Consider the following 22374-nt stretch of genomic DNA (forward strand, 5'->3'; position numbering starts at 1 on the left):
CTGCTCCGAGTACCTCCCTGGCGGTTGATATACGCTACAGCCGTAGTGTTGTCGGATTAGATCCTGATGTTGTGACCTGCGAGGAGATGGTGGAAACTCTGTAGAGCTAATCTGATCGCACGTATCTCCAAGATGTTGATGGGGAGACGTGACTCTCGAGTTGACCAACGACCCTGTGCCGTGTGGTGACGAAAGACCGCACCCCAGCCAAGAAGACTTGCGTCGGTGGTTACTACCAACCATCTTACTGGCTGAAAAGACCTCCCTTGACTCAGGGAGGACTTCACAGTCAACCACTTGAGGGCTTGTCTGACCCGCAGGGACAGAAGGAACCGACGGTCCAGGGAGAACTGTTCTTGTCCCAAGCTAACAGCAACGCTTGTTGTAAGGGATGGAGATGGAACTGTGCGAATGGAACTGCTTCCATCGCTGCCACCATCTTTCCGAGAACTCTCATGCTGAAACGAATGGAGTGAGGAACCAGTCGGGAAAGAGTCCGCGCTGCCTGTTGTAAGGCTTGCGTCTTTTCTGGAGGGAGAATGACCAACCCACGGGAAGTGTCCAAGATCATTCCTGAAAAGGAAATCTGCTGGGAAGGTTTTGGGAAAGACTTTTCAAAGTTTATCTTCCAGCCCAGGCGAGAAAGTGTATCTACTGTTATATCCACGGATTCCCGCAGGCTGGAAGGGACGGACCCTTGATGAGCAGTTCGTCCAGATAAGGTAACACCACCACTCCCCGAGAGTGGAGAATGGCCATGACAGCCGCCATGACCTTGGTAAAGACCCTGGGGGCGGTGGCGAGTCCGAAGGGCAAGGCAACGAACTGGAAGTGTTCCTCATGAATTGCAAAACCCAGGAACTGCTGGTGGGACGGGCAGATCGGAATGTGAAGGTAAGCGTCCTTGATGTCGATGGATGCTAGGAACTCTCCTTTTTCCATGGAAGCGACAACTGATTGGAGAAATTCCATTCGGAATCGCCGTACCTTGACAAACTGATTTAACAGTTTGAGATCCAGTATGGGCCGCATCGTCCCGTCCTTCTTTGGAACCACAAAAAGGTTTGAATAAAAACCCCTGAACCTTTCGTGATGAGGGAGCGGAATGATGACTCCGTCCCATTGCAGAGCCTGAACAGCCCGAAGGAAGGCTCTTGTCTTTCTTAGGGAGTGAAGACCGGAAAAAACGTGTCGGAGGGGGGGGACGAAAATTCTATCTTGTATCCGGAGGAAACCAGCTCCCTGACCCACTTATCGTGGACGACCGCGAGCCATGTGTGACTGAAGGAAAGTAGACGACTGCCTACTTTGTCAGTGTCTGCCGGATACCGCAACAAGTAATTGCGTAGAAGACCTTCATTAGGTCTGGAGCAAAAGGGTATTTAGTCTCAGTAGACTTTTGCCCTGTGAACCGCTTATGTGGCCGATCCCTATGTTTCTGGACAATGTCCTTAAACTCCGGATGGTTGACAAATAACCTGCGCACACGTTTGGTCCTCTTAAAAGAGATAGCGTGTGGTGGAGCGGAAATATTTTCCTCCTCCAACTCCAGAATCCTATTGACTGATTCTATAAGAGAATCAACCGACTCTTGGTCAGTTGGAGGATTCAGAGGGGCTGACGTGTCACATTCGAATTCAGAGTCGTGCTCGCTGCGAATATTAGGAGGGAGAGCGAGAGACAGAAACCGCCGGTGCGGAAGCGCAAGTGTGACTAGGAGACGCATCATGAGTCCGCTTTCTAGTCTGACCATCCCTTGAGCGAGTACGACCCCTGCTGGTGAACGGTTCCCCGCTTTCTGACTTTAAGAGGCTTATCGGAGGGACTCTATGGCCTGGGTCAGTGACTCCACCGACCGTGACACGGACGCAGCCCACTCAGGGGGACTAAACACAGGAAGCCCCGCAGCAGCGGCGAGGGGCGTTTGAGCGCAGGCCGGGTCGCAGTCCGTGCATAACGGATTAGTCTGGGCAAGGCAGTCTTGCAAGTGGTACGCACGGTAAAAAATGCAGTGTGCTTCTTAGCAGCCTGTTTAGCCTCCTTAGATTGAGACACAGAACCTCGACTAACATCCAAACAAGTTCAAGCTGCCCTGCAGTCTGAGGGTACAACAGTGTCAACCTGTACTATCCGTCGGCGTCTGAATGAAATGGGACTGTATGGTAGGAGACCCAGGAAGACCCCACTTCTTACCCCGAGACATAAAAGAGCCAGGCTAGAGTTTGCCAAAACTTACCTGAAAAAGCCTAAAACGTTTTGGAAGAATGTTCTCTGGTCAGATGAGACAAAAGTAGAGCTTTTTGGGCAAAGCATCAACATAGAGTTTACAGGAGAAAAAAAGAGGCATTCAAAGAAAAGAACACGGTCCCTACAGTCAAACATGGTGGAGGTTCCCTGATGTTTTGGGGTTGCTTTGCTGCCTCTGGCACTGGACTGCTTGACCCTGTGCATGGCATTATGAAGTCTGCAGACTACCAACAAATTTTGCAGCATAATGTAGGGCCCAGTGTGAGAAAGCTGGGTCTCCCTCAGAGGTCATGGGTCTTCCAGCAGGACAATGACCCAAAACACACTTCAAAAAGCACTAGAAAATGGTTTGAGAGAAAGCACTGGAGACTTCTAAGGTGGCCAGCAATGAGTCCAGACCTGAATCCCATAGAACACCTGTGGAGAGATCTAAAAATGGCAGTTTGGAGAAGGCACCCTTCAAATATCAGGGACCTGGAGCAGTTTGCCAAAGAAGAATGGTCTAAAACTCCAGCAGAGCATTGTAAGAAACTCATTGATGGTTACCGGAAGCGGTTGGTCGCAGTTATTTTGGCTAAAGGTTGTGCAACCAAGTATTAGGCTGAGGGTGCCAATACTTTTGTCTGGCCCATTTTTGGAGTTTTGTGTGAAATGATCAATGTTTTGCTTTTTGCTTCATTCTCTTTTTTCATTTAAGACAAATTAAATGAAGATAATAATACCAAAGAATTTGTGTTTGCAATCATTTTCAGGAAGAAACCGAGTATTATCTGACAGAATTGCAGGGGTGTCAATACTTTTGCCCACAACTGTACGTGTGCTTTGTGCCTGATAACTTGTTGCTTGTTTGGTTCTGATCCGGTTCTATCCCTGTTACGAGTTCTGCCTGCCCCTCTTGCACCGCACCGCTCTCTCGTGTATGACTCTCTGCTTGTGACCCGACTACTCTCTGCTCGTCTCTTTGGTACCGCACCGCCCTCTTGTGTATGACCTTTGGCTTTGTCTGACCTCCCGTCTGTTTATCCCTCCTGTGCCCGTACTGTGTATAACCTCCATTTTGCCTGACTCTGAGTTTTCTATCATCTCTGAAAGCAGGACGCTAAGCCCCCCCCTTGCAGTCACATGACCATAGGTCCTGTGCCTGCTTGCTAAAGCTTCAGCGTTCAGGTCCCGTGCATCTGTACTTTCCGGCTATTCCAGTCCCCGGGCCCCTACAGTACAGGTGAATCCCTGCTCAGCGGAGGCTGCATGCCGGCGCTGTCAGGAACCTGATAATATCACATTAGATGTTCTACATGTAATTTGGCATCTAATTTGAAATTCTCTGTGGTCATTCGATGACATGAAAGAACTCGCCCTCATATGATTTTTGCACGCAATACAATCCCCACAAGGGAAAAATGCAACTCTTTGTCTCCCAACCGGTAGCATCTGCCTAGTATTACCCACATAGTGCCTTCTACACAGAATATCCCTGAGGTTTCTACTGCAGCGTGCCGTCATAACAGGGCTGTGGAGTCGGTAAGCCAAACCTGCGACTCTGACTCCTCAATTTCCCTTACACCGACTCCACGACTCCCACATATATTGCTTATATTTAAGTGAAAAATTTATTGTAGTACAATGTGAACATCAGACATTTAATCATTTCTATGATACAATAATCAAGATATTTAGATAGAACATAATATCTATTTATTGGAATACAGCTTTAGAACACAAAAAACTAATAAATTGTAAATATGTAATACACTGTATAATATCGATTACATACATACGGTACAGACCAAAGTTTGGACACACCTTCTCATTCAAAGAGTGTTCTTTACTTTCATGACTATGAAAATTGTAGATTCACTCTGAAGGCATCAAAACTATGAATTAACACATGTGGAATTATATAATTAACAAAAAGTGTGAAACAACTGAAAATAATGTGTCTTATATTCTAGGTTCTTCAAAGTAGCCACCTTTTGATTTGATTACTGCTTTGCACACTCTTGGCATTCTGTTGATGAGCTTCAAGAGGTAGTCACTGGAAATGGTCTTCCAACAGTCTTGAAGGAGTTCCCAGAGATGCTTAGCACTTGTTGGCCCTTTTACCTTTACTCTGCAGTCCAGCTCACCCCAAACCATCTCGATTGGGTTCAGGTCTGGTGACTGTGGAGGCCAGGTCATCTGGCGTAGGCCCCCCTTCACTCTCCTTCTTGGTCAAATAGCCCTTACACAGCCTGGAGGTGTGTTTGGGGTCATTGTCCTGCTGGAAAATAAATGATGGTCCAACTAAACGCAAACCGGATGGAATAGCATGCCGCTACAAGATGCTGTGATAGCCATGCTGGTTCCGTATGCCTTCAATTTTGAATAAATCCCCAACAGTGTCACCAGCAAAGCACACCCCACACCTCCTCCTCCATGCTTCACGGTGGGAACCAGGCATGTAGAGTCCATCCGTTCACCTTTTCTGCGTCGCACAAAGACACGGTGGTTGGAACCAAAGATCTCAAATTTGGACTCATCAGACCAAAGCACAGATTTCCACTGGTCTAATGTCCATTCCTTGTGTTCTTTAGCCCAAACAAGTCTCTTCTGCTTGTTGCCTGTCCTTAGCAGTGGTTTCCTAGCAGCTATTTTACCATGAAGGCCTGCTGCACAAAGTCTCCTCTTAACAGTTGTTGTAGAGATGTGTCTGCTGCTAGAACTCTGTGAGGCATTGACCTGGTCTCTAACCTGAGCTGCTGTTAACCTGCGATTTCTGAGGCTGGTGACTCGGATGAACTTATCCTCCGCAGCAGAGGTGACTCTTGGTCTTCCTTTCCTGGGGCGGTCCTCATGTGAGCCAGTTTCTTTGTAGCGCTTGATGGTTTTTGCCAATACACTTGGGGACACTTTCAAAGTTTTCCCAATTTTTCGGACTGACTGACCTTCATTTCTTAAAGTAATGATGGCCACTCATTTTTCTTTACTTAGAATTTGTATTATGGCAAGAAAAAAGCTAACAGTCTATTCAGTAGGACTATCAGCTGTGTATCCACCAGACTTCTGCACAACACAACTGATGGTCCCAACCTCATTTATAAGGCAAGAAATTCCACTTATTAAACCTGACAGGGCACACCTGTGAAGTGAAAACCATTTCCGGTGACTACCTATTGAAGCTCATCAAGAGAATGCCAAGAGTGTGCAAAGCAGAAATTAAAGCAAAAGGTGGCTACTTTGAAGAACCTAGAATATAAGACACACAGTATTTTCAGTTGTTTCACACTTTTTTGTTAATTATATAATTCCACAAGTGTTAATTCATAGTTTTGATGCCTTCAGAGTGAATCTACAATTTTCATTGAAAATAAAGAAAACGCTTAGATTGAGAAGGTGTGTCCAAACTTTTGGTCTGTACTGTGTGTATGTATATATATATATATATATATATATATATATATATATATATATATATATATATACATACATATACAGTGGGGAAAAAAAGTATTTAGTCAGTCAGCAATAGTGCAAGTTCCACCACTTAAAAAGATGAGAGGCGTCTGTAATTTACACCATAGGTAGACCTCAACTATGGGAGACAAACTGAGAAAAAAAAATCCAGAAAATCACATTGTCTGTTTTTTTTTCATTTTATTTGCATATTATGGTGGAAAATAAGTATTTGGTCAGAAACAAAATTTCATCTCAATACTTTGTGATATATCCTTTGTTGGCAATGACAGAGGTCAAAAGTTTTCTGTAAGTCTTCACAAGGTTGCCACACACTGTTGTTGGTATGTTGGCCCATTCCTCCATGCAGATCTCCTCTAGAGCAGTGATGTTTTTGGCTTTTCGCTTGGCAACACGGACTTTCAACTCCCTCCAAAGGTTTTCTATAGGGTTGAGATCTGGAGACTGGCTAGGCCACTCCAGGACCTTGAAATGCTTCTTACGAAGCCACTCCTTCGTTGCCCTGGCGGTGTGCTTTGGATCATTGTCATGTTGAAAGACCCAGCCACGTTTCATCTTCAATGCCCTTGCTGATGGAAGGAGGTTTGCACTCAAAATCTCACGATACATGGCCCCATTCATTCTTTCATGTACCCAGATCAGTCGTCCTGGCCCCTTTGCAGAGAAACAGCCCCAAAGCATGATGTTTCCACCACCATGCTTTACAGTAGGTATGGTGTTTGATGGATGCAACTCAGTATTTTTTCCTCCAAACACGACAAGTTGTGTTTCTACCAAACAGTTCCAGTTTGGTTTCATCAGACCATAGGACATTCTCCCAAAACTCCTCTGGATCATCCAAATGCTCTCTAGCAAACTTCAGACGGGCCCGGACATGTACAGGCTTAAGCAGTGGGACACGTCTGGCACTGCAGGATCTGAGTCCATGGTGGCGTAGTGTGTTACTTATGGTAGGCCTTGTTACATTGGTCCCAGCTCTCTGCAGTTCATTCACTAGGTCCCCCCGCGTGGTTCTGGGATTTTTGCTCACCGTTCTTGTGATCATTCTGACCCCACGGGGTGGGATTTTGCGTGGAGCACCAGATCGAGGGAGATTATCAGTGGTCTTGTATGTCTTCCATTTTCTAATTATTGCTCCCACAGTTGATTTCTTCACTCCAAGCTGGTTGGCTATTGCAGATTCAGTCTTCCCAGCCTGGTGCAGGGCTACAATTTTGTTTCTGGTGTCCTTTGACAGCTCTTTGGTCTTCACCATAGTGGAGTTTGGAGTCAGACTGTTTGAGGGTGTGCACAGGTGTCTTTTTATACTGATAACAAGTTTAAACAGGTGCCATTACTACATGTAATGAGTGGAGGAAAGAGGAGACTCTTAAAGAAGAAGTTACAGGTCTGTGAGAGCCAGAAATCTTGATTGCTTGTTTCTGATCAAATACTTATTTTCCACCATAATATGCAAATAAAATGAAAAAAAAAACAGACAATGTGATTTTCTGGATTTTTTTTTCTCAGTTTGTCTCCCATAGTTGAGGTCTACCTATGATGTAAATTACAGACGCCTCTCATCTTTTTAAGTGGTGGAACTTGCACTATTGCTGACTGACTAAATACTTTTTTGCCCCACTGTATATATATACACACACACACTATGACTTATAGCAAGATAAAGCCTAGATCCGCAGGCTACATTCACACTATGGGCATAGCCAGGATCAAACCTAGTGGGGGGGGCAGAACCTCATACTGTTCCGCAGAATTTCATACTGCACACCTCAGCTGCTGCAGAACCTCATACTGCATACCCCTACATTTGAAAATAAAGCCTGCACCTTAAGAAGATGTGGTGAATGCAGTCTATTTATTCCAACTATCAATTGATATTGATTTGTTACTGAAGACGAGCAATGCCTGTCCTGGGCGTCCTTTTGGGCAGCTATGAGGTGTACCTGACTGGTGCTAAAAAAAGGGAGTGTTAGTCTGTGTACTACCCGGCTTTCATTCTTTTTGGTACAGATATGACATGGATAGACAGATATGGATAAATGGATATATATATACAGTAGATAGAGCAGATTTCTAATCTGCTTTTGCTATTGAAAACATTATCTATGAGCTCAAAAACCTTTCAGGTGATGCGGTTTTTAAAAAGCTGATCTGCTTTTGCAATTGAAAAACGTATCCTCAAAAAATGCAGGAAAAACGCTGTGTGTGAATGTAGCCTTAGATCAGGAATAGAAAAGTCATTTATAGGACATTTCATAACTTTCCCAAATTCCTATGAAAAAATATTCAGCAAATTCTGCATTGAACTACTGTACCCAATTTATTATATATTTTAGGAGTCGGAGTCGGTCCATTTTATACCAACTCCGACTCCACCAAAATGAGCACCGACTCCGACTCCACAGTCCTGCCTCATAAGTGGGCCTTTTGAAAGATATTTTGAAAGGGGTCAGTCAAAAGCACAGGCCAATGCCTCCTCAGAATGGTCCTCATTATATCCCATTGTTTGTTAAACGTTGAGATAAAGCGGATCCCCACTTCATCTATAGTACCTTGCCAAATGAACAGGATGTCATCAATGAACCGATACCACCCCAGGATCTGGGAAGAGGCGTGTGCGCCGTCAGGGAAGATCTCTCTTTCCCAGTAACCAAGAAATAAATTTGCATAGGACGGCGCACACGCCGCTCCCATGGCTGTGCCACGTCTAAAAAGGAAGCAGTCATGGACTGCCGGATGTGACGCAGTCTCCAGCGCGTTACAGCAATACACGCGTCGTTGATTGCTACAGGTGGACATACTTATGGAGCATACTTATAGCAGCATGGACACATCTAGGACGGCCCCCCGAGGTAGCCAACGCGAAACGCGCGTTGGGGCTGCGTTTTCCGGGTTCTTGAAAGAGGGACTATGGGTGAGACTGGCCTTTTGTTAATTTATTTATTACTTGAATATTCAGGCTGCTTTTGCAGTCTTTTTTGCAGCCATTAGACTCCTATTGAACCACTCATACTCTTTACAGTGAGTTATGGTAGCGATATTTGCACTATACTATTAAACCCTATGTGACAGCATTATTTGGTTACATTCTGGTATTTGGGGTTCTTTTTGGCTGCAACGGTGATATAATTAGAATAAATGCCATCTTCACACCTCTATATGTTTGACTAAGACCCGTGCAACATATTCTGTTGTTTGTTCCTTCCCCTCTTTTTTATGAACCCCCTATGTTTTGTCTATATATGAGATTTTATGTATTGCTATTTATGTGAATAAAATATTTCTATCTTCATTTTTGGATTTACACTCTGCCCTTTTTGCCTATTAGTAACTGGTGAGTGTTCCAAGCTGGAAAATTTTTTTCCATGGTCCTTTCATTAATATATCTGTTTGGGGGACCATATATGATGTAGGAATAATGTATTTCGTTCTAATGTGTATAAGTATGGTTTGAGACATAGTCTCACATCAACCCTTACATAGGTGCACAAAGTGCACAGATTGGCATCAGATGTACAGGCCTGATGGCATCTCCTCCTACAGATTGTTGCCTTCTGGTGTGTATCCATAAAATTATCTACCCATAATAAAGACTGAGATTTTAATGTGAATTATAGCCTATATTGTACGTGGTTATGCTTTTTTCGTGTATTGGTGGTATATTGTATATAAGTGTGGCCATGCCCATTATTGCCAAATGTGGGGAGCTAAAGCTATAGATGTCACTTGATTCAAATTTCAATACTAATATTTTTTTATATTAAATTACGCAAACCTCTTGTGGCTGGTTTTTGGTATTATATTTGAAACTGTTCTGTTGTTAATCTGTAATAAATGATTCAATAAAAGTTTCTTGATTAAAAAAAAAAAAATGTGGGAGATCAATAGAGTAATTAAACATAGCGCATATTTTTTTCGGTGTATATTTTTACCTCAACATAACAAACATAAAATTATTTTTTGCCTGACAGGTGAAAATGTGTGTATTTTCGTTTATAAATTTGTCCTAAATCTCACCTTACAATTTACGGTACTATCCTGGCCTTAATAAATAGGATCCGTTGTGTGTAAGTGATAAATCAAATCAAATGAAAATTTCCGTCTCCATTCAATTAATGTATGTCTCCTCCTACCTGGTAAAGGGGGAGGCTCATGGCTCTCCATCATGATGCCATTGTACAGATCCTTGTGTCCTTCTATATACTCCCACTCCTCCATGGAGAAATGGACAGTGACATCCTGACACCTTATAGGAACCTGACACACAATGATACAGTCATCACCCAGACACATCATCCCTTGTGTTACTGTATAATGTCCCAGTATTCCCAGCAGCGCTCACCTCTCCGGTCAGCAGCTCAATCATCTTGTTGGTGAGGTCCAGGATCTTCTGATCACTGTATCTCTCAGGTATCTGTGAGTGAGGTGGAGGCTCGATGATGGGGCTGTGGCTCCTGCTCCATCCGTCTGACGCATGGAGGCACTTTCTGGTAATCACATGTTCACTAGATGTCTTTTTTACTAATCTATAATCCTAAATATGTAGACCGCATGTAAATATTCCTGTATACACATCCTAAACAAATGATGGCAAGGTCTGGCAAACACATGAAAAATTTAGGAGCCAGCAATGGCTAACACACTGTTGGCTCAGTAGCCATAGTAGCTGCCCCGTATCCCCAGGGGCATCTTTTCAGTAACAACAATTTGAATAACTTGGCACATAAGTTCGGGATGTGATGCGGTCCATCTACAAGCCATGTGAGTTGTAGAACTGAAATTTAATAGCACAGTACAGAATGACAGGTCACCCAGGTAATGAAGTATGAAGTGCAAACAAGGCAGTGATCAAAAGTTTACTCCCATCTTCATAAATTGGTGTTGTTGGGTGGTGATTGTAAATACAAGCCAATCTATTGGTAAGAAAAATTGTCAGTCGATCTTGAGATATTAAATTAACACTTTGCTTTTGATTGCAATTCATTGCCTTGGAGACCGGCCGCCGCAGCTAGACAGCAGAACATGAACAGCGCTTACAAGTTCTTTTCCATTTAGATTGTGAGTACTTTTTTGAAGACAGGATTGCTGGAGGGCAGTTTCCTTCTAATCCTTTCCAGCTCAGTGCTTTTAAAGGGAATCTGTCAACACATTTTTGCTACCCCTCTGAGAGCAGCATGATGTAGGGGCCAAGACCTTGATTCCAATGATGTATCACTTACTGAGGCTGCTTGATGCACTTTTGATAAAATTACTGTTTTATCTACTGCAGATCTACCAGTCCTTTGAATGTTGTGTTCTGTATAACCCCGCCCACACTGATTGGCAGCTTTCTACGTACACTGTGCATAGACAGAAGGCTACCAATCAGTGAAGAAAAGGGAGAAAGGGTTGTACAGAGGATATGAATATGGATGATTACATGACATCAGGTTTACTAGTACTCTAGTGATAAAATGACAATTTTATTGGCAGAAGATTATCAAAACTATAGCAAGTTTTCCATCATGGAATCAGGGTCTCTGTCTCTATATTATGCTGCTCTCAGAATAGATGGTAAAATCTGAAGACAGATTCCCTTTGAGCTTTACATCAGTGGTGGGCGGTCGTCTAGGCCAGGGTTCCCCAACTCCAGTCATCAAGGCCCACCAACAGATCAAGTTTTCAGGATTTCCTTAGTATTGCTCAGGTGATAATTGCTTCACCTGTGCAATACAAAGGAAATCCTGAAAACATGACCTGTTAGTGGGCCTTGAGGACTGGAGTTGGGGAACCCTGTTCTAGGCAACAAGTAAAAAAAATAAAAAGTTTTAATATCTAAAGAGCTACACATTTTAATAAGCAGTAAATGACAAAAGTGTCTGTATTTATAAACACTATCCAGCAATATCCATCTATTAAGATGGGAATAACCCTCTAAATAGATATTTGTACAAATTCAGCCTAATGGGTTGATGGATGGGTTGATCAATAGAGAGATTATGACCATGTGTCTATGCTTAACCCTAAAAACTGATTTACGGTGCAAACAAGTAGACACCCATCATTGTTAGTAGTGGCACACAGAGCAGGTCAGTGGCGTGTGTCTGGACTTATATTACAGTTTTGGAGACAAGGTTTCGTCCACACCTGCTATATAGACTTTGAAAATCCATTCCTGTCATGTCCCGGTTTTATGAAAGGTGATGTCATATGACATAATTTCTCCTCACCTCTCCAGTCAGTAGGTCGATGATCTCTAGGGTGAGCTTTAGGATCTTCTCTGCCACATTTCTGCCTTTGTACATCCCACAGGGTTCAGTCACAGATAGAACCATTGTTTCATAGAAGACGTTCTTAAAGAGACTGCAACAGAAATTAAAATTATCCATAGACTCTAGTAAAAAAAAAAAAAAAAGTATTTTTAAAGTGGCTTTCCCAACTGTGACATTTAAGACATATCTACCTAATATGCTATAAATGACTTATATACAAGGATTACACCCAACACTTATGAGCATAAATGACTGAGATGCAGTTCCCTTCCCTGAGGACAAACCGTATCTTTGGTGCTCATCTTTTTTCCTTAAAGGGAACCTGTCAGCAGGATTGTGCTCAGTAACCTACACACAGGGTCAGATATTCATAATGCAGACTGCTGACAGGTCACTCATCCCTCACTGACCTGTCCCCTAGTTTACATAGTGAATACCAGCACATACTGAAGAAAAAAAAACAGGTGCCGGCTGTGACACCTGTGCTGCAGCACTTAATACCTTTTGCAGATTTACTTGTGCGAGAAAAAAAAATCATTTTGAAAATGGCGCTTGCACAGATCTCCGAGAGCTACCATTGTGCATGCACAGATCTCCGAGATGGCGCCTGATCACAGATGGCGCCTGCACAGATCTCCGAGAGCTACCATTGTGCATGCGCGGGCAGTGCCATCTTGGTGGAGGGCATTTTTTATCTTCTCCAGCAAGATGGCGGCACCTGCACAACAGCAGCTATCGAATCGCTATACAAACCGATAGCTGCTACTGCGCAGGCGTGACGGGCGAAATTTTCTAAATTAATTTTTTTTTTCCTTGCTCAAGTAAATCTGCAAAAGGGATTAAGTACACCGTAACCATGTGATTATGCCACGGGCCTGCACCTGCCTGCAGAAGCATTTTTTTTTTTTTTATTCTGTATGTGATGGTATTCATTATGCAAACTAGGGGGCGGATCAGTGACCTGTGAGCAGTCTGCATTATGAGTATCTAATCAGAGCACCACATACATGAACGCTGCCTTAGGGCACGACAATCTCATTAACACAAAACTGAAAATAAAGACTAACAAACAGCCACAAGACAGATTTCATCAACCAACATATCATTTTCATCAGTATAACGGCACTGACCTGACACTGTCTGTAGGTTACTGTGCACAATCCTGCTGACAGGTTCCCTTTTAAGGGCTCATATTGATCTGCGTGAAAAACGGGAGTGCAATCTGATAAAAAAAATCGGATTACACTCTGACCAATGTTAATCTATGAGTACCTGCTCATCTGCAAATTTTTCTCAGCTCAGATTGGACTGAGAAAAAAAATTGCAACATGCTGTGATTTGCTGCGTATATTATAATAATAATTTTTATTTATATAGCGCCAACATATTCCGCAGCACTTTACAATTAAGCGGGGACATGTACAGACAATAAATTCAATACAAGTTAAGACAATTCAAACAATGACATTAGGAGTGAGGTCCCTGCTCGCAAGCTTACAGTCTACAAGGAAATGGGGGGACACAGTAGGTGAGAAATGCTTGTTAATTCAGGTCTGGCAATTATAATAGGGATTTTCATATAAAGCTGCATGATCCGGTCATCAGCCCGTGTGTTTAAGTGCAATAGACAAGTATCAAGTGCAGTTATCATGTGCATGAAGGGTGTGGAGACAGATGAATAGTAGGGTGCAGATTCAGAATAATATTTGGAAGGAGGGAACAGGGCAAAGTTAGCTTGATGAGTAGTTGATGTGATAGGCTTCTTTGAAGAGATGGGTTTTCAAAGCGCGCTTGAATAGGTCAGGGCTAGGTATCAGTCTGATCGTCTGGGGAAGTGCATTCCAGAGAGCTGGAGCAGCACGAGAGAAGTCTTGGAGACGGAGGTGCGAGGTTCGGATTACGGGGGATGTTAGTCTTAGGTCATTTGTAGAACGGAGGGCACGTGTAGGGCGATAGACAGAGATGAGAGAGGAGATATAAGGCGGTGCAGAACAGTGGAGAGCTTTGTGGGTGAGAGAGATGAGTTTATACTGGACCCTGTAGCGAATAGGTAGCCAGTGTAATGACTGGCATAAGATGGAGGCATCGGTGAAGCGGCTGGACAGAAATATGACCCTGGCTGCCGCATTCAAGATGGATTGGAGAGGAGAAAGTTTGGTAAGAGGGAGACCGATCAGAAGAGAGTTGCAGTAGTCCAGACGAGAATGAATAAGAGCGACAGTAAGAGTCTTAGCAGTTTCAAAGGTGAGAAAAGGTCGGATTCTGGAGATGTTTTTAAGATGCAGGTGACAAGAGCGACTGAGTGATCGGATGTACGGAGTAAAGGAAAGTTCAGTGTCGAATATGACCCCAAGACAGCGGGCATGCTGCTTGGGAGTTATGGTTGAACCCTCCAGGGTTATTTCGATGTTAGGTAGAGTGAGGTTAGTAGAGGGGAGAAACACAAGAAGTTCAGTTTTAGAGAGATTTAGTTTCAGATAGAGGGAGGACATGATGCTAGAGACAGCAGACAGACAATCCTTGGTATTTTGAATTAGGGTAGGGGTGATGTCAGGGGAAGAAGTGTATAATTGGGTGTCATCAGCATAGAGATGATACTGGAACCCAAATCTGCTGATTGTTTGTCCAATAGGGGCAGTGTATAAAGAGAAGAGGAGGGGGCCTAGGACTGAGCCCTGCGGGACCCCGATAGTAAGGGGACGAGAAGAGGAAGAGGAGCCGGAAAAAGATACAGTGAAGGAGCGGTCAGAGAGGTAGGAGGAGAACCAGGAGAGGGCTGTGTCCTTGAGGCCTATAGAGCGGAGCATAGTGAGGAGGAGCTGGTGATCCACAGTGTCAAATGCGGCAGAGAGATCCAGGAGAATCAGCAGGGAGCAATGACCTTTCGATTTAGCTGTTATTAAATCATTAGAGACTTTAGTGAGGGCAGTTTCAGTAGAGTGTAAAGAGCGGAAACCAGATTGTAAGGGGTCTAGAAGAGAGTTATCTGAGAGATAGCGGATTAGACGGGAGTGGACCAGACGTTCCAGGAGTTTAGAGATGAAGGGAAGGTTAGAGACAGGTCTGTAGTTAGCAGTGCAGTTCTGGTCCAGGGATGGCTTTTTAAGTAAATGGGTTATGATGGCATGTTTAAATGAGGAGGGAAATATACCTGAAGAAAGAGAGAGGTTAAATATTTTAGTCAGGTGAGTGGTGACCACTGGTGAGAGAGACTGCAGGAGCTGTGAAGGAATAGGGTCACTGTTACAGGTTGTAGGCCGAGCAGAAGCGAGGAGCTTGGAAACTTCTTCTGAAACAGGCTCAAAGATGTCTAGTGAGCTTGAGGTGCGGCAGGGAAGGGGATCCAGGCACTGAGGAGATAGGGCTGAGATATCCTGATGGATGTGGTTGATTTTTTCTAGGAAATAAGTGGCCAGATCCTCACCGCTGAGGTTGGTGATGGGGGCCTGTACTTTAGGTTTCAGGAGGGAGTTTAAGGTTTCAAAAAGTCGTCTTGGGTTGTTGGATAGTGAGGTGATGAGGGTGGTGAAGTAGGATTGTTTGGCCAGATGAAGGGCAGAGTTATAGGTTTTGAGCATGAACTTATAGTGGATGAAGTCTTCTGCTAAGAGAGATTTTCTCCACTGCCGCTCTGCACACCTCGAGCAGCGCTGAAGAGAGCGTGTTTGCGTTGTGTGCCAGGGCTGCCTTTGTCTGTGTCGGGTCTTTCTGCGTATAGAAGGTGCTGCTTCATCTAGGGCATTCTTCAGTGTATTATTGAAGTGTGACAATGCTATGTCTGGACAGGAGAGGGTGGAGATGGGGGCTAAAGATGTGTGGAGATTGTCCCTAAGCTGTTGGGTATTAATGGTACGTGTATTCCGATAAGTGTGGTAAGTGGGGGTGTCCCGGGTGAGGAGACAATTCTTGACAGAGAAGGAAAGAAGGTTGTGGTCCGAGAGCGGGAGAGGTGAATTAGTAAAGTCGTGCAGCGAGCCGGGACGGGAGAAAACCAGGTCCAGAGTATTCCCGTCCTCATGTGTAGGAGAATTAGTAAACTGTGAGAGGCCGAATGAAGAAGTTAGAGAAAGAAGATGAGAGGCAGACTGGGAGAGCGGATCATTGATGGGGATGTTAAAGTCTCCCATGATGAGGGTGGGGATGTCACAGGACAGAAAGTGAGTAAGCCAGGTGGTGAAGTGGTCTAGAAACTGGCGGGAGGAGCCTGGAGGGCGATAAACGACCGCCACTCGTAAGGAGAAGGGCTTAAAGAGTCTGACGGCGTGGACTTCAAAGGAAGGAAATGTAAGTGATGGAACCGGGGGGATGACCTGGAAAGCACATTGTGATGAAAGGAGCAAACCAACACCTCCACCCTGTCTGTTCTCAGGTCTGGGGGTATGTGAAAATTTCAGCCCACCAAACGAGAGAGCGGCAGCAGCGGTGGTGTCTGAATGCTGGATCCAGGTTTCTGTAATAGCCAGAAGGTTAAGGGAATTAGAGAGAAAAAGATCGTGAATGTAAGTCAGTTTGTTACACACAGACCGTGCATTCCAGAGAGCACATTGGAAAGTGAGAGGAGAAGGCATGCACTGAATGTTAATAAGATTAGCAGGGTTTCTATATGCAGCTGGAGGAGAGTAATGTATGCTGGTGGAGGGAGGCCCAGGGTTGGGGGAGATGTCACCTGCAACTATTAAAAGGAGAAAAAACAGAAAAAGCAGGTGGTGGGATGATTTGTATGAACGTTTTGAGTGCTGCATGGAGGTTTGGGATGGTTTGGTGTGGGTAAGAAATGTCAATAGAGCCTCAGAGTTAAACATGGGAGAGGGGAAAAGGGAGGGGTGGATATGCAGAGAGTGCACAGAATGTGTAAAAGGGCAGGCGAGTTGTTAAAAAGCAGAAGTGAAGACAAATAAGCAGCAGGTTAATATGATCAAGGCATACATAGTACGACTGACCAAGAAGCAAGCGTGCATGAAAAACTTATGCACCTTACCTGTCTCCTGCCCTGTCCAACTGCATTGTCTAACTGCAAAACACTTTATCCTGTTGCACGCGTAAGCCCGCACGCGTGCTATCCCAGCCAGAGCTAAATATATATATGTATATTGGACAAGACTCACCAATGCAAATCAATGGGTTTAAGAAAAAATAAATAAAATCACACGGCACGTGGACCATGCGATTGCTGTCCAATTACACACCGATGTCCTAGAAAACCCAATATTTCATCAACCAAGTACAGTAAATTCACTGTGTGACCAGTCAATAGAATAGACATAGAAAGATGTCAGTGACGGATATAATTAGTGCAGTGCGTGTGTAGTTTAACTTTCATGTATTTATCTAATAATTACCGTATATACTCGAGTATAAGCCGAGGCACCTACTTTTCCCATGGAAAATTGGGTAAGCTTATTGACTCAAATATAAGCCGGGTATGCATTGTCCCCTTATCCCTGTCCTGCTATATGTGGCTCCCCCCCCATCGCTGTCCTGGTATGCGTGGCTCCCCATCCCATCATTGTATGCATGGCTCGCCCCCCCCCCCTCCCGATATGCATGCTTGCTATAACAAAAAAAAAAAACATCCTACTCACCCTCCTCCAGCGTGCCATCGACGCATCTCGCTGGTGCCGGCCGCCAGCAGCTCTTCCTGCTGAGCGATCACCGCTCATTAAGGTAATGAATATGCGCTCCACACTTATGGGAGTGGAGACGCGTGAATATTCATTACATTTATGAGCGGTGCCAAGTGATCACTCAGCACAAGAAGAGCTGTCGGGACCAACGGCGATGCAGCGACGGCGTGGAGAAGGGTATGATGGCTTCTGGAAGCCAGCGGCTGCAGTTGTCACTGTGCGCGCTATTTAGAAGCGGCAAAGGCTTTTGCCACAGCCGCCAGCTCCTGCTGCTCCCCCTCCCCCGCTGGCTTTCTGGACAATGACTTATGTATACGTCGAGGGGGGCGTTTTCAGCCTCCAAAAAAATGGTGTCGGGTCCCCTGAAATTGTAATAACCAGCACAGGGAAAGCCAGCAGATGTTTATAGCCTGGGAAAGGGGTAATAAACATGAACCTTCCAAGGCTATTACTATCAGCTCACAGCTGTATACTTAGCCTTTACTGATTATTAAAATGGGCCCCCCCTATAATTAATAACCAGCAAAGGCTAGACAGACAGCTGCAGGCTGATATTAATAGGCTAGGAAGGGGCCATGGATATTGGCCCCTTCTCAGACTAAAAATATCAGCTCTCAGCTGCCCCAGAACTGGTGCATCCACAAAATTCGCCAATTCTGGCACTTAGCCTCTACTCTTCCCAATTGCCCTGGTGCGCTGGCAAGTGGGGTAATAGTATAGGGGTTGATGTTAGCTTTGTATTGGCAGCTGACATCAAGCCCAGGGAGTAATAATAGACAGGCATCTATAAGACACCCCCACTACTAACCCTGTAGTCAAATTGTAAAAAAAAACCAAAAAACTAACAGCCTGAATAAAATCTTTTAATGTAAATAAAGACACGGACACCCTTATTTGAAATTAAAAAAAGCAAAGTTATACTTTCTTTTATGCATAATCCACTGAAGTCCATGTCCCCTGTAAAAGACAATAAACCACAATATTCCTCACCTTTTCGATGAGAAAATAATCCATTTGTCCCTTGACGAGTCTAGCTCTGCTACATCTAGATGGCATGCTGAATGGTGGCATGATTAACATCAGGCCACAGCTGTCTACCTAACCTTTCCTGGTTATTAATTATTGGGGGCCCCCATGTCATTTTTTTTTGCCGGGTTCCCCAGTTTTATAAACAGTAAAGGCTAAGTATACAGCTGTGAGCTGATATTAATAGCCTGGGAAGCTCCATGTTTATTACCCCCTTTCCAGGCTATAAACCTCAGCCCTCGGCTGTCGGCTTTCCCTCAGCTTATTAAAATTTCGAGGGACCCCACACCATTTTTTTTCTTTAATTTATTTAGTTATTAACTAAATACATGTAGGGAAAGCTATACACGCAAAGTAATGATTATATATCTCACTCACACATATTTCTACCTATTTACCTATATATTGAGTAATATTCTGTTAGAAAACTTAAATGACAATTACTCTATGTAAAATCCAATGTTAAAATCCCATTGCATACGCAAGTCACACGGATGTCATACAGATGCCAAGTGAGAAAATACACATTGTACTCGCATGACACACATCCGCCTTTTTGGGAACAACAAAAAAATCTGAAAATGTTGGATAGGCCATTACTATTAAAAATCCTATAAAACCTCTTTTAAAAGGAATGTATAAGAAAATTAACTGTTATTTAAATCAAGTTTTTAAACATTTTTAAAATACTTTTTGGTGGTATTTTTATTTTTTAATCATCATTTTAAAATAAAAATCTTGTCATGTTTAACTCTGTGTACCAAGATTAATATTTGTCAGCTGCTTCCTGTTTTGTGCAAATCAACTTTCAGTAGTCTCATTATCATTACTGACAAGACAGATGACACCTCTATATAAATAACAGAAGATACCCTATTCACACTAGGTGATGATCGCATTTTATTTTCTCATCCTCTCCTATAGAAATAACATTCTACATACAGCAATCTAGACTGGAGTAGTTAACAGAAGCCCAGGAAAGATACCCACCCCAGAATCATGTACAAAAAAAGGGATTAGGAACATATCCGGCATTAACTAGTAAAAAATTATTACAAAAAGGTTGACATTCCACGTTACGCTAGGTCCACAAGTGAAGCACAGAATTTATTGCAGATTCTATCGCTAATCCGCAGAAAAATCCACACGTATTAAAGGTGAATTTTGCTGTGGATTCGATGCAGGCCTCAATCTATGCTTTGCAAGGGGTGAAATCGATGCTTAATATCCACAGGATAAAAGTGACAGGCCGTATATAGAAAATCCACACGCGTGCCAAGGTTTTTTGCAAACGTTTTCTGTGGTGTGTGTGACTGCCATAATAATAAATAATAATAAGCTTTATTTTTATATAGCGCTAACATATTCCACAGCGCTTTACAGTTTTGCACACATTATCATCGCTGTCCCCGATGGGGATCACAATATAAATTCCCTATCAGTATGTCTTTGGAATGTGGGAGGAAACCGGAGAACCCAGAGGAAACCAACGCAAACACAGGGAGAACATACAAACTCCTTGCAGATGTTGTCCTTGGTGAGATTCGAACCCTGGACCCAGCACTAATCACTGAGACACCGTGCTGCCATCTACTATGCTGGTCCTGTAAGGCTGAGTTCACACGTGGCGTTTTTTTCACGTTTCCGCGGCGGTTTTAACCGCGCGGTTTTGCCGCGAAAACGCAAAAAATAAGCATCCCATGCATTCCTATGGGATTCCGCAATGCTGTACTAATGCTGCGGTTTTTACCGCGGCGGAATCGCTTCGCGGTAAAAACCGCAGCATGCTCATTAATTTGCGGAATCGCGGCGATCCCGCACCCATAGGAATGCATTGTTCCTCTTACTTTCCGCATGTGGCTGTGCACACCATGCGGAAAGTAAGCAGAACATTTGCGGATGGTACCCACGGTCCGGAGGAGAGGAGACTGTCCTCCGGGCTTTGGGTACCATATCCCTGCAAAAAATAGAATTTAAAATAAAAAATATTGTTATTCTCACCATCCGACGTCCTGCACAGTCTTCCCGCCTCTCTCCACGCTCTCGTTCCCAGTAATCCTTTGCGAAAATGCCCGCGATGGCGTCCGTTCTCGCGGGATCGCGAAGTCTCGCGGTCATTCGCGTGACGTCATCGCGGGCATTTTCGCAAAGGATTACTGGGAACAAGAGCGTGGAGAGAGGCGGGAAGACTGCGCAGGACGTCGGAGGGTGAGAATAACAATATTTTTTTTTTTTTACATTCTATCTTTTACTATTGATGCCGCATAGGCAGCCTCAGTAGTAAAAAGTTGGTCACACTTGTCAAACACTATGTTTGACGAGTGTGACCAACCTGTCAATCAGTTCTCCAAGCGATGCTCCAGATTGCATGGAGAACGCTAGCATTTTGCGAGCTAAATACGCTTGCAAAATGCTAGTTTTTCCGCGGGAAAATCGCGGGAATTTAAAATGCGATTTTCCCGCGGACTGGAATTCCGGAATTCTCGCGGTAATTTCCGCGAGCGTTCCGGTACGTGTGCACTTAGCCTAATAATCAGATTACCCACCCACAAAGCAGAGCACCCACTCAGAATGCCTCCACTGGAGGACACTCAGATTTTCCTACTCATCCACTCTCAATGCCCTGAACTAATAGAACCCCCTATACATAAGCACAAGGCCACCCTGCCCTGCAGCAGCAGGAGGTGTCGGTCATAGCAGCTCCAGGACACACAGGACAATGGAGAAAAAGACAAGGTGATGCAAAAGAAGTAATGTCAGCAGACGCCAAGCACCCGCTGCTCACCAACCATCTCACCCGGAAGTAATGTAGGCTCTGCTCCTAGAGCTAAAGGACCTGGGAGAATGTCAACATCATGCGGCAAGTCACGTGTGTGGGAGGAGTCCTGGGATGTGAGACGCTAGTAGGTTTTCCCTCACTCTGCACTCGTGCGATAACATTCAGTCACGTGATGCACTGAAGCGGAAGTGACGTTAACGAGGGAGGATTACTTCCTGGTGAGTCAGTTGCTGCTCATTGCGAGTGAGTGTCAGTCAGTTGTGTGATTTTGCGTGGGGATTGGATTCGGCCTTTTGCTCCTCCATGAAATGCTGTGCCTTCCTACTCCGTGCAGTGTACACTGCAGCCATATTGGACTGGGCCTAGCGGAGCCGTGCATATATTCTCTCGTGCAGCATATGCTCCATAATAAGAATGTGTTTCTATGTATAGGAGGCGTCGTCAGTGTCTCTGCTTCCCCTGCTAATGGGCAAGACCCCTCTGCTTCCCCTGCTAATGGGCAAGACCCCTCTGCTTCCCCTGCTAATGGGCAAGACCCCTCTGCTTCCCCTCCCATGTACAAGACCCCTCTGCTCCCCCTCCCATGAACAAGGCCCCTCTGCTTCCCCTCCCATGAACAAGGCCCCTCTGCTTCCCCTCCCATGAACAAGACCCCTCTGCTCCCCCTCCCATGAACAAGACCCCTCTGCTCCCCCTCCCATGAACAAGACCCCTCTGCTCCCCCTCCCATGAACAAGACCCCTCTGCTTCCCCTCCCATGTACAAGACCCCTCTGCTCCCTCTCCCATGAACAAGGCCCCTCTGCTTCCCCTCCCATGAACAAGACCCCTCTGCTTCCCCTCCCATGAACAAGACCCCTCTGCTCCCCCTCCCATGAACAAGACCCCTCTGCTTCCCCTCCCATGTACAAGACCCCTCTGCTTCCCCTCCCATGTACAATTCCCCTCTGCTTCCCCTCCCATGTACAAGACCCCTCTGCTCCCACTCCCATGTA

At 44.6% G+C, this 22374-nt stretch overlaps 2 protein-coding genes across 6 annotated transcripts in view; one reads left to right on the forward strand and one right to left on the reverse strand.

Moving 5' to 3' along the window:
• LOC141100179 (uncharacterized) overlaps positions 1 to 21511 on the reverse strand; it is a 33781-nt gene extending 12270 nt beyond the window's left edge. For 2 of the 4 annotated variants that reach the window (XM_073588475.1, XM_073588474.1), the window contains exons 1-4: positions 21399 to 21492; positions 11910 to 12073; positions 10043 to 10234; positions 9834 to 9957 (exon numbers count right to left, since the gene is read on the reverse strand). In XM_073588475.1, coding sequence (XP_073444576.1) covers positions 9834 to 9957; positions 10043 to 10234; positions 11910 to 12068 — 475 coding nt within the window. In that variant the 5' untranslated portion in view covers positions 12069 to 12073; positions 21399 to 21492. Of the gene's footprint in view, positions 1 to 9833; positions 9958 to 10042; positions 10235 to 11909; positions 12074 to 21398 lie in introns of all 4 variants that reach the window. The other 2 variants (XM_073588477.1, XM_073588476.1) reach the window with 2 other exon arrangements.
• The window catches only part of LOC141100172 (uncharacterized), a 136676-nt gene continuing 135767 nt past the window's right edge, over positions 21466 to 22374 (forward strand). Inside the window, exon 1 of one of the 2 annotated variants that reach the window (XM_073588461.1) lies at positions 21466 to 21598. The gene's annotated coding sequence lies outside the window, so the exon portion shown is untranslated. Of the gene's footprint in view, positions 21624 to 22374 lie in introns of both variants that reach the window. The other variant, XM_073588460.1, reaches the window with a different exon arrangement.

This window comes from Dendrobates tinctorius, unplaced genomic scaffold (assembly GCF_039654945.1).
Source record: "Dendrobates tinctorius isolate UK_male_01 unplaced genomic scaffold, ASM3965494v1 ptg000103l, whole genome shotgun sequence".
Lineage (NCBI taxonomy): Eukaryota > Metazoa > Chordata > Amphibia > Anura > Dendrobatidae > Dendrobates > Dendrobates tinctorius.